Raw genomic sequence first — 16,065 nt, forward strand, 5'->3', positions numbered from 1 at the left:
GTTATAAAACATACCACTAGCATGTCCCTAATATTTGTAATTTATTAAACAGCATAATGAAAGATCTGGGTCTACTGAAGATTTCTCATTCAACATCATCTCAAACAGCTCAAATAAAATAGAAACTGTATTGCTCCATAATAATATATTTTCACTTCACTGCTAGTGTCAGGTGTTGTGTATGGACTGTAATGAAACAGATTCTCAGCTAGAACAAATGATTCAAGCTCAATTGACATCAGTGGAGACTGACTAACTTACTCTGGTGTAGGAGCTAATCCTGCTGTTAAAAGATTTAATACCAATCATACAATTGTTCAGTGGCAGGTAAATATATAATAATGAATTCTTGATTCTGTTATACTGGGTTTTTGCAGAAGTCATAACCTCATTGCATTCAAGTATTTCACATTTATTTTGTATAACACATTCTTTAGAAACAGTTTTATTTTGCTGTTTAACAGATAGCTGAGAAAATAGGTTTAACGGCAAAATTACTTGTGAAGAATTGGTCTTTCAAGGAAAGCGAACGTGAGCATTTTACTCCATCTTCAAGTTATCCCACTGATGATGGAATGGGGTTTATACGCAGCCATGCACTTGCTCACTGGTTTCAGAGTCCTTTAAGCAGTAATTCAAGCATGCAAATCTGAATTATTAGAGGAAAAAATTAAGAGAGTTCACAGCTTCAAAAGGTAGTGAAATGGTTTGATAAGTAAGCTGCTAAATGCCTTGATTGATCTTGAACTTTTCCCCACTGAAAAGAGTGGTACAGTAATTTAGATTACTCAGATTATGAAAATGTTTTGTATTATTGTTTGCTGATGAAAGCATGCAAGTTGAGCATGAATGGGGGATGCGGTTGGTACCTATACTAGAAGGGCTATGGTGTTTCACTTTGAGCTTTTAATAGAATTTCTCTTTTAGGCCTTAAATCAGGTAAGCAATTAAGCACATTTTGATGTGACATTAAACATGTGCTTTAAGTGCTTTCCTAAATAGGAAGAAATAAGAGGTGTACCGCAATTCTTTCCTGGATCAATATCTTAATTTTTATCCTATCTTAATCAAATGAGCCTGATGACTTTTGCTAGCAGAAGTTTTTATATCTAGATGTTATCTCGCAGTGGTGAAATCAAATTCTTACAGAAATACTTTTCAAATATGGCAGTTAGTCAGTGGGTTTTCAAAAAAAAAGATAGCATTTCTAGCCTTTCAGAGGCTTACTTAAATTAATGCTTAAATTAGTGCTGTATCAAGCAAAGGAATAACTTCAGCAGAGGATTGTTAAAGGTGTGGATGCCAATGTGGGTGTCACTGTTTTAGTCTTGACAGATAGGCCTCCACCCATCATCCTCCAGGGGCCGGTCAATCAGACACTGTCAGTGGATGGGACAGCTTTGCTGAAGTGCAAGGCAACCGGTGACCCTCTCCCTGTCATCAGCTGGTTGAAAGAAGGATTCACTTTCCTCGGCCGAGACCCTCGAACATCCATACAGGATCAGGGGACGCTTCAGATTAAATCTCTGCGGGTGAGTAGAGATAACAAAACAATTGCTACAAGTGGTACATGGCTGGTCTTGAGCTATCGGTGTGTGCTGCAAGCAGGTCTGCTGTCTTCCTATCTCGTCTTCAAAATTAGCTTAATGGTCTCTTTTACTATGAGATTCTCACCAAGTTCACATCTTATTTCATTCTTTGATGTTGTGTAGGAAAGGGAGGGGAGGGAGAGAAGAAGAGCCAAACTAGCATCAGATATTTCTTTTAGAAAAAATAAAATAAAATTGAAATTGTATTTAAAATCTTACATAAGTTGCAGTAAAACACAGGAGTTAGGAATGGAGAAACATGTAGAAGGACAGGCCTTCCTCATCTTTTCAGTGTTTTAGTGTGAAGCCACTGTCCCATTGTCTTTCTTAAAACTTGAGCAGTTCATTTTCAACACCCAATCATTATTTTCTAAGGAGTTATTGTGCTAGCAAATGATTCTGGAGTTCATCAGGGTTTGGCTGTGCACTTTATCCATCAATGAGTCTTGGCTGTCTTGAGCTGGCTGATTTATTCCAATGTTACGCTTGCTGGAGATGTTCCATCAGGCTGCAGATGTGAGAAGACAACTAATACTGTAACATGCATCCAGTCATATGCAGAGGGTTTTCTATTCAAAATGGAATGCCTATCATAATATTTACATTTTTGACACCTGAAATAATACAGTTGCTTAAAAGTACAAAGAAAACTTATACTGTTCCAGGTAGCATAATGTCAGATTTTGTTCCTAAACGTGGCATCACTAATCTTTGCGTGGGCTTTTAATTTTTCCCTCTTGAAAGGTAAAATAGCATATATGGTTGTGTGTATGCGGACAAGTGTGTATATGGAGAAACAGTAAGTTAAATGTAATTATTATCAAGAACTTAAAGGTAATTTCAGTAACCATTTAATTTCATCAGCAGAAATTTCTGCACTTAGCTTTGCCATCCAAAAATATGTCAATAAACATACCTACAGAGGGCAAGACGTAAAAAACAGATTTGTTTTCTGATGCCATCTCATCACTGATCATAGATGAATTGTTAACTTCCTTGGAACAAAATGGAATTTATTAAAAAATTTATGCCAGCTTTCTTTGAGTAAACAATTTATCCTTCCTTCCTGGGCTGAAGACAGGTTTAGGCCATGAAGGTTAATGCATTTTTCCTGTAGAGCTGGATTAAAGAGTGCGCTTGAATAGTCAAGATTCCCCAGTAGTGTTAGAAAGCAGCAATTAAAGGTGGAAGCTTAGTGATTTCAAACAAACTTTCAGGCATCAATGATGGGCTTCTGTGGAGTGTCCATGAGGCAGAAGCTCCTGGGATACCTGTCTGCATGAAGCTATGCAAACAATGAAATTGGTTCTGAATCGTGCCAGTGCATTAATTTTGCCGTTAGAGGCACAAGGTCTGCAAACGAAAGGGGAAGAAAAATGCTTGCAAAGGGAGAAGAAAACAGTATTAGCAGTGAGCATGGTTTTGAAAGACGTGAGGCTTTTATTGATCCTTAAGTGGCTCATTCACTAGTAACCAATTTTCCTTAAAGGCTCAGAAAGACATTTTTTATAAACCCCTCGATTGCAGTAATGTGCACTGTTTGACTCAGACTTAAGAACAAAAAGCACACATAACCATCAAAACCAGATTTCTTCTGTGCTTTGTAATTTTATGAATTAAATGTGGATTTAAATCTGAAATGTTTAACTTTTCTCTCAGATGTACCTGAGTGAGGACTAGCAATGCTTCCTAAGTAAAAAATGGCCATGAAATAAGTTCAAGTACACTTACATACATACCCAAGTTCAAAACAAATTCATATTTATCACCCAGATGTCCTCAGCCTTCTCCTCCCCTCGGAAGTAATAATCACTGCTGCAATCATAAAACATTCCAAGATAAAGAAAGACAAGCTACTACTATTTAAGCCTTTGAGATCTTCCTCTTCTGCTATGTAGTGCTTTCTGTGTAAATCAAGTTATTCAGGAGTCTGCAGCAGTCACAGTAAGCCATGGGCTGCAGTCCTAATCATGAGCCTAGACATTTTTCTGATGAGCCAGTCTTCCCAGTTGCTCTAAGGAAGACAACTGAAACCTCACATACACCACTCAGTACTCTTTCAGACAGGCCAGCACTGACCAAAAACTCACTTATGCTCCGTAAAACTGTAGCACACCAGATTTAGACACCAGCATTAACTAAGGAAGAAAACTATTTATTTTACTGAATAGCAAAGATTTTCCATTCACCTGCCCTGTTGTGTTTTCCATAATAAAAAAAAAAAAAAAGTGAAAAATACTGAATTACCAATACACTATGTCTGTATCTAATCCATCCACAGTCTGGAAGTTAGATAATTCACCATAACTTGCAAGAAGCAGCATCTCTGCAGCTTATTTTCTATGTTGAGTATGCTGTCTGCAAGTTACTCAGTTGTGTATGCCATGTTACTTCATTGGGTATGCCATACACCATCTGTCACAGAGGTACACAAATGAAGTTGAGAACCATAGCCTTCAGAAATAGTCTCCGTTATCACATAATGAAGAACTATATATTTAATAAAAGCTCAGAAGCAGCAAAATAAAACACTACTTCAGAATGCTATAAGGCTCTCTCCTCTGGAAAAAATCTGTCTCCTTTCAAGAGCCTTTCTTATTTCATTAACAGTACCTCTATATTTTGAGTCTTTGAGCCATTGTCAGAAGGGTTTAATTATTGTTTCTATTTCATGGAAAAAAACATCTTCTAAAATGCAATTTATGCTCATTCAGACAATTGAACTGGCATTAATCAGTTGCTTCCTGCCCCTAAGAATGGTACACAGCAGTCCCAGTGTATCTGAAGAAAATACCAACAAAATTCAAACATGACAAAGTTAAAAATCAATTAAATTATATATCAATGAGTAATCTAAAGAGCATTTCACTTATTTGCCTTGACATTCTTTTTGAAGAGTGAGATATAAGCACATATGCTATACTGCCAATCTGCATTTAGCAGAAAACCAATTACAATTCCTTAAAGTCCAATAAAGCTTCTTGGATGCAGTCCTATTTCCGTCAAGTAGTCTGATGGTGAATATAATTCTTCCCCTATATCACTAGAGTCAGCACTCTTCCTCTTCTGCTTCCATCTCCAGATTACGATGCTTTATAGATAGTGGTGGAAAGGTTCCTTTGTATATTTTATGCTTTGTAAAGTTACTGTTTTCCATCCAGCTCTTTAGTCATCATTAGTCCCTGTCTTACAGATCTTTAAATTTACTTAAGGAATAGCAAAACACTTTGCACATTTTAGAGCCTTGAGACTGATATTGACAATATAATTCAGAATGGTTTTCCCAAATAAATTTGAAATGTATGAACTGACAAGGGAATCATAGTAGTTTTACCCAAATGCATTATTTTTTTTGCTACCAAACTGTCTTGCAAGCCTGAAATAAGATCCCATGTGAAATAGAAGAAAGGTAAGCATGGTGTGGGATCTAATTTAATTTTGCCATTTGAAAATTGCTTGGAGGACTGCCTGTGTAGAGAGAACCACTGATAAGCCTCAGCAACAGTATTTATATGTATGGTGGCCTGTGTAGAAATGATTTCGTCATAAGAATCTAAGTGCCTTCCTGGCACTGGAAATTGTATCTCTGGGTCAGGGGATTATGAATGGTGAGATTTTATCCTCTAAGAAGTTAAGTGTTGTTATATTGTTTACCGATTTCACCTGCATTTGTTGTAACCAATACAAAGAATGACACTAAAACATCCATCCTGTAGCACTTACATGCTGTACTGGTACCATTAACAACATGAAAATTAGAATTAGAAAAATACTCGAAGCAACTAATCTTATTATAGTTCTCTAAAAGTAAGGAACCATTAAATGTTTGCTTGAAGTGTCCGGTACCCTCTAGTCTCGTGTAAAATGTAGGCTAAATCCTTAGCAAAAAAACTTTGAGAAAGAAAACCAGAGTAAACTCAGTCGTTTGATTCTAAAAGGTTGTTAAAACTGCCCTTAACTATTTTTAATGTCTAGCTGTCTGATACTGGGACTTACACTTGCGTTGCAACAAGTTCCAGTGGGGAGACATCTTGGAGTGCTGTGCTGGAGGTGACAGGTAAGTGATGTCCACGGGCTTTCTTTCAGTTGGCACAAAATGAAAGTGTAGGGTATATTAGAGTCTGAGTCCAATAATCTTTTCTGGAAATTCTGGGGTTGATATGGAGAACTTTTAGGTGGGAAGGCTAGTTCCTTCACTAATTTAATTGCTCTTGAACACTGAAACAGTTCGTATTTGTATCCAGTGAACAGTGGTATGCTATAACTCTTCTCAACAGGAGTATTAATAAACTGATGATTCATCCAGTAATTGGCTCAGGCAAGAAAACTATTATGCCTATACAAAGGCCTGCCAAAGTCCAGTGTGTTCTCTGAATACTGGACTTGATCTGAATATGGGAGCTTTCTCAGACTTCTAGTAACTGAGGTTTTGGTATTCTATGTAAACTTATACGTGGTAATGCATAGTTGTTGACTTAGTTCTGTGTAGATTAAGAACATTGGTTGTGCTGTTTTTCCAGATGTTTGGCATGTTTTTCCTTTTAATCTTCTTCTTGATCAAATTCATACAATCAAGGACAAAATGTAATTGTTTTGTTTTGTCCCTCACAGAATCCGGTGGAGCAACAGTCAGTAAAAATTATGATATAAATGACCTCCCTGGGCCACCATCCAAACCTCAGGTCACTGATGTTACAAAGAACAGTGTCACCCTGTCCTGGCAACCAGGGACTCCTGGAAGCCTACCAGCTAGTGCATATATCATTGAGGCTTTTAGGTATGTGAATTACTCTACTTTTAATCTCCTTCCTTTCTAATTTTGTTTAAACCCTGTTATCAGTTCTCTTGGTATTATGGTGTTCTTTTGGACTCTACACGTATCATTAGAAACTAATTAAGAGTCAACTCCTATGGCAGGCATTGATTCTTATTTTTCAATGTGTTGTTTTTTTTTTCATTTATCACTTTTTTCTAAGTGATTAATGAGAGGAGCATCTAACTATTTCTTCAAGTCAATAGGAATATAAACAGGACAATACAGTCATGATTTGTTACTTTTCCCTCAGTGAGTTTCCTGTGGGAATGCTGCAGGTCAAATCATTTGGGCCAGTGTTGACTACCATAGTACAAATAACCTGAAAATACATGGATGATCCTGAAGCCTCTCTGCATACTTTAATTCCTGTTCTTGTTAAACCACCACCTATTAAAGAGTGAAAGCACTTTCTGTTTCTGTTTTTTACTGGTTTAGATACATTTAGCTTTTTCAGCTAGAAGTTTTGTGTTGATAATTTAGGATTTCATCCTTCAGCATGAGGCTGAATCCAGCTGCTCCTTTCCACACAGCAGCAATTAATGCATGCTATGAAAGAACTCTTGGGCTCTGCTTCAGCAAGTTTGATTAAGCATGGGCCATACCTCTCACATGTATCTGTAGTATATGTTTCAGCCTAAAAATGAGCACATTCTTAAAAGTTTTCACTAATCAAGATGTTCAACAAATGGCAAATAATTTAATTAATCTTTTAATTAAAATTAATGCAGGAATTTTTCAAAATCATATGCGTGCAAATTTAAGAAACTAGAGTGATAATGCTTCATCCTGATATGTTAATATGCAAAGAACACTACTGCATGTGCAGACTGTTGATTTTGGTCTGGAACTTACCCGTTGTGTATTGTGTGAATGAAACAATTGAAGCACTGTGAGACTTGTACCTTTTAATTTTCTTTTCCCTTTTAATATATCTGAAGTTTTTTTTATCAGTGCTATACAACGAAGCACAACAGAATAAAATTTTATTTTTAAACTTTTGTGATTTTTCACCCTACATTTGCTTTCAGTAGCATCCCATCAAAAACTTTAACAAAAGCCAAGCATTTTCATTAAAAGCTGTTTCTAACAATCACAAATTGAAATCTCTTCATACAATGCACTGTAATCTAATCATAATAATGTCCAATGGAAGATGTAGTGACAGAAAAAATATTCATATGCTTTCCTTCATTCACAAACATATTTTCAGCAGGGCTTTTTTGTAACTTTGAGTATGTGTTTAGTTCAAGTTTTTCAGTTCTTCCAATGAAAATTTATGGACATAATTTACTTAGCATTGTGGAAAATTATTCAATGGGATTTTCTTTTCTAAGGTTTATGTTCAAGAGTGGCCTATTTATAATGCAAATTTACTTTCCACACTTTTCTTTTGCAGGTGTTTATTTTAGAGAAATAGCAAAAGCTTTTGCTTCTCTTGAAAGGAGAAATACTTTTGACAGCTATGTGATTTTTTCAATCCCATCTCGATGAGTTAACTGAAATAAATATTTTTATTTTTAACCTGTTTTTACAGCTTTTTCCTGTACTTAGACTTTATACAGGGTTACAAAAGTAGGTAATTTCATTATATTTTTCTCTTGCATTAGTCCGTAATCTTCAGCCCTCTTGTCATTGCAGTCAGTCTGTGAGCAATAGCTGGCAAACAGTGGCTAACCATGTGAAGACCACTCTCTACACTGTGAGAGGACTGCGACCCAATACAATCTACCTGTTTATGGTGAGAGCTATCAATTCACAAGGCCTGAGTGATCCCAGCCCTATGTCAGATCCTGTCCGAACACAAGGTAATAGTAATCATTAAGGTTTACGTGCTTGAGCTGAAATAGAAAGAGCTGAGTGTTGACCCATAAGTCAGTCTGGCCATTTGACTCTAGCACCCTGACTGAAAGAATCTGAATTGAGCTTAACCAATAAAGATAAAAAATAGTCCCATGTTTGCTGTATCAATCTGGAGTTTAGGGGCAGTAGGTTAGCTCTTTAATCCTTTGTACACTGTAGACATTTTGGCTTGCAGTTCATTTAGGCTTGGTGAGCTCCTTGATGCCTGGTTTCTATTGAAAGTAATGTGAGTTATCCAAGCTTTTCTGAAAAGTGCTCAGAATACCATGTTCCCCTCAGTATTTTTTCTTTCCATGACCCTGCTGCTTCTCCATTATTCTAATAGGGATATTCTATAATAACAAGTGCTTATGATAGACAGACACTGTGATTTGCATTAGTTTTAATCAGAAGACCTTCAAAAAATATCTGCAATGTGTTGATTAGTCTGGTCCAAAATCTAGGCAGAGAATTAATGTCAATTAAGGCATCTGCATGCTAAGAATATTTTGAAGTTATTCTGAGAAAAGTATGGGTCTAGTACTTACTTGCATAGATTTCTGAGTTCTTTCTATTAATCCATTGCATGAAGAAAGAGGAAAGGCTGAAGTGATAATAATTGGTAGCTGTGATCCTCTACTGCTATTGAATAGACTTTTGAATTCTGTTCACCATTACATCAGGCTCTAAAAACTGTGTCTAACTGCCACAAATAAATTTATTTTCACAGCATGTTTTTGGCTTGAATATTTCATATGAGTGTGGTTCTGTGTTAAACAGATTGGAATATAGGAATTAATGTTTTTTTTTTTTTAATTGTAATTTTCCTCAGGTCCAAAGTAATAGCCCCTCTCACAGTTAATTTAGAATGTCATCTTCTGTCACTGTTTATGGAAGTTATAATAGTGTGCCTGAAAAGTTCATCCTGTGTCAACTTCCAGCATGTGTTAGTGGTTTGGGTCCTTTGTTGATCCTAGATGGAAAGAGAGAAACAAGACTAGGGTGGAATTTCTTTATCACATGAAGCATCACATGCAGCCTCTCATACAAGTCTGTTCCTGAATAAATCTGACCTTAATAATTATCCCCTAAAAATAGTTACCATTGCTTTAAAAGCAGAAACAGATCTGATTTCTGAAAAGTGGAAGGAGTGAGTTGGGTAGGGATTTCATGGCTTCACTATCCATGGAGTATCACAAGTTTTCTTTACTTTCTCGCTCTCCCATTATTATAGGGTGACTCATGCTTTTCATTGCACCAGCCTTTTAGTCTGCATAACTTATCACCTAGTTAAAAAAAAAAAACAACTTTGTTTGGCATTTGAGTGTCAAGTATAGACTTTTTATCTGACATACTGACAAGCAATTTGATTTCAGTAAAAACATGTCTTTTAATTAGCTGCAGCATGTGTTGTAGCTTCCATTTCCAGAAGCTGTTTAGCAGTCAAGCACATTGAGACATGTAGAGGATTTATAGCTTCTTTGCAAGCCTGCAGTTTAATAGAATTAAATCATAAAATCAATTGAAAATTAACATAATGTTTTGATGTGATTTCTAATTATGCCTGAATTCAATTCAAGCTCACGGAAGAAGCTGACACACGGTAGAGTCTATTCACAGTGGCCATGGAGGAACAAAAAAGCAGCTATAACAGTGCTATATAATACTAATTTGCAACAGGTGTCTGTAGTAGTTTTAGTAGCTGAGCTTTTAATTTCCTGGTATTAAGTATAGAAAAGATAAGCAATAGGATTTTATGCCTATTTTCACCATTGGACTTCAAATAGACAATTGGATGCTTTCAAAAGGTTTACCTTACACGACTTACATCAAATAAGGGCAGAGAAATGGGTAATTAAGAAAGGAGCTGATTTCTTGTTTGGATTATTAACAGATCAAACCATATATTAAAAAACACTTTAAAGAAACCATATATAATCCTATCCCTGGAATTTAAATTACTAGCAACTAATAGTAACTTCCCTGGAAGCTGTTAAAAGACAGGTTAGAGGAAATTGTAATCAGAATATAGCTTCTCATGACATTTTGCTTCAGTTGTGACTTTATTATTCCAGTACTTGCTGATATCCTTATAGATAGATCAACTGCTTTCATACCAGGAGTCTGCTAGTAATGTGAAAATGACATTACAAGATACTACGCTGTGAGCATCACATATGCATATGTTTCCAAGTGTACATACTGGAAAACAGAATACATCTTGATACTTATTTCTTACCAATATTAGCCCATGTTATTCCCTTAACTTCTGGGCATACATCCCATTAAAATGATGAAATGTAGTTCATACATATGTCTTCTGAGGGAATAGAGGTACTTTGTAGGTTGTATACCAGAGGATAACATAGCCTGAAATGTAGCCATGGCTCGCTGTAGGTATTTTGCATCAAGGATCATAGCTTTTTGTGGATAGCAGCATAAATTATCATCCTGTAAACCAGTTTCAGTTGCTATCTTATGGATTTGTTTCATTGTATCTCTCTGTTGGTTGGTTTGTTGGATAGGCATAATTTTCTAGACAAGCCCCTTCACTGACATCCATGTTTGGATTATATTCCCTTTGGAGATCCATGGAGCCATTTTCATTTGAATATCAGTAGAAGCCTGTTGCAATATTGTTTATTGCTAGCTCAGAACCCATAATAATCCAGAATTATGAAGTTGAAATACTGATGATTAAAACATACTCTCTTTTAAAATCTGGAGGCATGTGATTCAGACTCAGTTATATTTGTAAGAGCACTAACATTTCTTCTTAATAATATTAGAAGATAAAAAGATGTCACATGCTGCATACTTCCATATCTAAGACCATCAGAGAGGGCTGAAAACCTTGTATGTGTATATTTTCTTCACAAGGACATGAGGTTGATCCAAAAAGAGGGAAAGAGTCTTTGGCTTGTGGATCCCATGAGAAAACCAAGCAGAATTCAGAGATGCCTGGGCAGGCATGAGCATAATGTATTGGGCCTTTTGAATATAATCTGTGCTTGTATTCCAGATTCTTTCTTCTGGAAAATTCAACCAAATTCCAGCAGAAATAAACAGTATATATATATATTTCTAACAGGCATTATTCAGTCCACAAAGATAACTGACATAGGAAGGACATCTGTAACTGTTGTTCAAGAACAGCACTGTAAGATCCTTGGAGGATCCGTTGAAGGGATGCAGATTTTACTGGCCCATAGAAAGTGCATTCTCTTTTTTCTTAAGATGAAAAAAGGGACATGCTATGGTGATATATAGCCTAAGTGATAGCTGCAGCCCAGCATTCTTCTTTTGGCACAACAGAACAGAAAATTAAGATTTCCAGGAACTATCACTAAAAAGACACATCGAACATCTCCTGTTCCATTTTCTAACACATACTTTGTATTTGCAGTTCCTATTTATAAAGGTAATACGGCCTCATTCAGTTTAAAACAATAGCATAACTCAAATGTGGCTCCTGAGGACTGAGTACCAGGGCCACATGTGGTGCTGCAGATGGAATCACAGTTTTCCATAGATGTATACTAAGTGATCAAATTCCTTCAGATTTTGACTGAAATAGATAATTTCCACACACACTTTGAATTTTTGGCATAGGATTGAAGAGAAAATTTTTGTGGTAGAGAGTTTTTGATGGCCCTTTTTTAGTTCAGACTCAGATTGTCTTAATGGATAATCTTTTTGTTTGTATTTGCACTAGCTTTCGTTATCTATATCTGTAAAGGGAAAATTTGCCTTACAGAAGAAAATGCTATTTTTGGTGTTCGGTTTCTTGTGTGCATGGTATGTGAGGAAGGGAAGCATAGTTAAAGTTTGGAAACGTGTAATGACTTAGCGTCATGTATGTTCTAAGAAAATAAATAAATAAATAAACCTGTTCATGTTCTTCAATTATCCTAACCAGTTTGGTTCCAGACGTCTGGGCAACATTATTAATATCTGAGTATTTTGGAACTAATGAATATTTCATCCCTCTCATCACTTACCACTTTCACTACTATAAAGGGTGTTTAAATCAGGTCATCAAGCTATTCAGTAATTCTTATTGATGTCATATATAACTCTTCTCACTAAAATAATGCTTTCATGTGTGTGCCTGGCAGATATCAGCCCACCAGCACAAGGTGTGGATCACAGGCAAGTGCAGAAAGAATTGGGAGATGTAATTGTACGACTGCATAATCCTGTTGTGCTTACACCCACGACGGTTCAAGTTACCTGGACGGTAAGGCTTGTGTTATTATTACCTTAACAGTACTTTCATTTTGCCTATTTAACCCTGCAGTTTTTATACCATACTGGAAAGCTCCAGTCTTGACCCCAGTGTGAGTGCTCTGATAAAATAACATTATAACTGGCATATATATGTAGTAATGAAATGGTCTTTTATTTTCTCTTTCAAGTCAGGTAGGTTCAAAATCTTCAGCATTCAGCTCAAAGTGAGCTAGCTGTCTGACTAGAAAAATACAATAAAAATGAATATGGTTAACACCATACTCTAAAGGATAATTGATCTGTGGATTCACTACTGTGCATGTCAAAAAATAATCAAAGTTAAATATCAACAGGAAATTGCTGTATGAAAAAGCACTTTCCACTTCAAGGCATAGGGACCTCCAACAATACCCTATTATGTGGTGACTCTAAAATGCAAAAATAGGTTTCCTATAGGGCACATGTAGTGCAATCAGAAACACATGGTGCTGATGCCTGGTCCACTGTGTAGCATCTGTTTTTTTAGCATAAGCCTTACCCACAGTCAGTGGATATCCTTTCATTAGAATAATTTTGGCAGTACTCAATAGCTTTCCTATTTCAAGGGTCAAACTACTGGGTAGAATTTCTAATATAGTGTTTGGCTTTCAAAATGCTATGTTTTCCTTCCTGAGGCTTGAAGGAAAGGATTTGTAACCATAGGAGGGGAGAGTTGCCAGGGTGCTTCATACCGAGTGTTTTGCTCTGGGGGCATCTTCCCTAGAGGAAGGAGAGCCACAGGCAGAAGAGCGAGAGAAATAGTACTGCATGTTGCTGAAACAGTTGTATTGCCTGGAATGAATTCTGCTAATGGATTGTTCACAATACTCAGGGATTTTCTTCTACATGTAATATTGCTAAGAGGTTAATGTGTAGAAGGGATTATGCAACAGAAGATAAGTGTAGTGATAGATTATGTATTACAAGGATTATTGTTGGTTTTGCACAACTTAGCCATATTTATGGGAGCTTATGCACCATACTTGCTCTGACAGATTTTGGTGGTTGAGAGGCTGATCAAAATAAATAAAGAAACCAACAAATTTGTCTTTGTTAGAAGATTATTTAGAAAATGTGTCATTGCACATTGCATTTGATGTCAACACACAGCTTGGCTTTCTAAAAATGCTGCATGCTTCAGCTACATCGTTCTAGAACACACTGACTAACCTTTGTAGCAAACCCTTTGCCCAAGCAGATATTTGCCCAAACAGGTGGGTCAGTAGTTAAGAAACCAGGAATTGCAAACCTGGCTTACATCTGTACGGTGCTCCTATGAGTCCTTTCTTGGATGTGACAGCTATCAGAAAAGCAGTTTCATAGGCTTGCCTTTGCTTTAGCATATACTACAAAAGGAAGCCCCAGTATAAACAGAATTCAGTTTTCTGCAATGTAACCAATATCATTATATTATAATGAAATCTGTATTTATGTGTGTGTGTGTATCTCTTCTAAAAGAGTCTCTTGGTGTCCCTGCTGAACAAGTAATGAGTGAAGAAAACATGATCAGGTAAAGGTAAATTGTTAGGGATATCAGCTTATTTGGAAGATCTCTCAAAGCAGCGACCTTGTACAACCTGACAAGTGTATAGGCCTCTGCAGAGACCTTTCAAATTGCCCAAGGGACGAAAGACACAACAAAAGATCTCTGGAACAGCTAATTAGAAACTTTCCAGCAACCAGAACAAAACCAATTAATTAACTATAGTCTCTAGGAAAAAAGCCACTCTATCCAGAGAATAAAGTCCCCTCTATTGCTATAAAATGGCTAGATAGTACAGCTATCATACAAAAGGACAGAAGCGCCATGAGAGTCGTAAGACTCCTTGTGCTGACTTTCTGCGATTCAAAGAGTGAATGCCAAGGAACATCCCTGGTTGTTCAGTTTCTGGCGTCCTGACTCCCAGTGAATTAACACCAATTTCTCTTTTCTTTCTGAAAGGATTTTGGTTTTACTTTCTCTTTTATTTTCAAATATAAGTTTAAAATTTCAGAACCAGTTCTCTGCAAGTGTGTTGCAGTGTTAAAATACACACAAATGTCTGGTTTACAAAGTCAGTGTTAATAAAAACGTGGCATGTCTCTTAAATTTATTCCTCTTGTGCATAGGTTTTTAAAGTGTGGCTGTAATTATGAGGTCACATACAGGATCTCTTCTTCATGGCGCTATTCAACATTTCTTTTTATCTTCTTTATTCACTGTGTGGTGCCAGGTCTTATTAAATTCATAGCATTGAAGCCTTGCAGTGAATAAAAAATTATTAGTTTGTCTCACATGCTTGCTTATCTGTTATGCTCTCAACCGTAACATTTGTGTGCTTCACAAATAATACTGAATTTAACATCAGGATGATAAAAATGTGTCATTATCCTAACTTTACACACAGAGAGGCGAGGTGCAGAGATATTTATTGCTGATGAGACTTACGGAATCAGACATGCCCAGTGTTATCAAATGGCTAATTTTAAAACTTGGGCCTGATTTATTTTCATTTTTCTCGAAACATTTTGCATTGCAACAGCATATTTTGTACTCCAAGCACTTTTTTTAGCTGACCTCAACTACATTTAAGCACTTCTAGCCTCACTGGGCATTAAACTGAGAGTTTCATTAGTGGTCAGATGTAAAGTTTCCTAGCGTTAGAAAGGAGCCCTGTGGCACAAGCAGGAGTGAAAATCAGTTCTTCATTATAGCAAAAGAATTGTTGCTCTGAAACCCTGACTGCCTTCTGGGCTGCTACCAGTCAGAAGGATAATTTATTTACCTCTGTCTTTTAATTTGACATTGATTTTAAATGAATGTAATTCACTGGAAGCTTCAGGAGTCAAGTCCTTTAGACAGTCTTGTAGTGTATCATCCCCTTTTGTCTTATTCCTATAGGATAGATAAATGCTAGTGCTGTTTGAATTTCCAGGGATTACTTTGAGTGTGCTCTGGTGAATTCAGCACAGTGTGCAAGGTATTCTCTGCAGATGGAGAATTGCTGTGGGTATTGATGTGGGAGGGGAGTATTTGTTAGGATATTTTGGGGTAGAAATTTACGTACTACACAGCATATTGCAAAATCTCTTTAGGGGGCAGATTAGCAGCGTTGTCTGAAAGGAGCTTTTATTTGCAGCATCAGCTGTATTGTGAGTTTCTTGCCACCTTTTTAACAACCTAATAGTCTAAATGAATGAACTAGTAGCCACTGAACCTGTTTCATGTTCGGCTGTGGTATGTGCAGATTTGAACATGCAGGGAAAATGAATTTCCCGTTCTGCAGAAATGGAGAGCTGTTGTCAGTTTTGAGATACCTCACACACTATGTGTTCATGGTAAAAGAAGGTAAGAAGGAGCATGCAGGACCAATTATGCCTGTAGGTTGCCTTAAAGTATTAGATCAGTGCTGAGAAAAGCCTATCCAGTAATTGCTGTCTTCTACCTTTTAAAAGAGCATCTGCATTTTCCCCCATCTGTCTTTTGAGGGAGAAAGTGTATCTTTAGATCAGCAACTGGTGCAGCTCTTCTGAGTGGATATCACTGCTGCTTGTACAGATTCAAGAGTAGTT

The 16,065-nt window shown here is 36.7% G+C and overlaps 1 protein-coding gene across 20 annotated transcripts in view; it reads left to right on the plus strand.

Moving 5' to 3' along the window:
• ROBO2 (roundabout guidance receptor 2) overlaps window positions 1–16,065 on the plus strand; it is a 1,081,280-nt gene that overhangs the window by 988,528 nt on the left and 76,687 nt on the right. For all 20 annotated transcript variants that reach the window (XM_062602003.1, XM_062602002.1, XM_062602001.1 and 17 more), the window contains 5 exons: window positions 1,327–1,532; window positions 5,565–5,646; window positions 6,201–6,366; window positions 8,044–8,210; window positions 12,363–12,484. In XM_062602003.1, coding sequence (XP_062457987.1) covers window positions 1,327–1,532; window positions 5,565–5,646; window positions 6,201–6,366; window positions 8,044–8,210; window positions 12,363–12,484 — 743 coding nt within the window. The remainder of the gene's footprint in view (window positions 1–1,326; window positions 1,533–5,564; window positions 5,647–6,200; window positions 6,367–8,043; window positions 8,211–12,362; window positions 12,485–16,065) is intronic.

The sequence above is a fragment of the Pezoporus occidentalis genome, unplaced genomic scaffold (genome assembly GCF_034315485.1).
Source record: "Pezoporus occidentalis ecotype Australia unplaced genomic scaffold, CSIRO_AGI_Poc_V1 ctg74, whole genome shotgun sequence".
Classification (NCBI taxonomy): domain Eukaryota; kingdom Metazoa; phylum Chordata; class Aves; order Psittaciformes; family Psittacidae; genus Pezoporus; species Pezoporus occidentalis.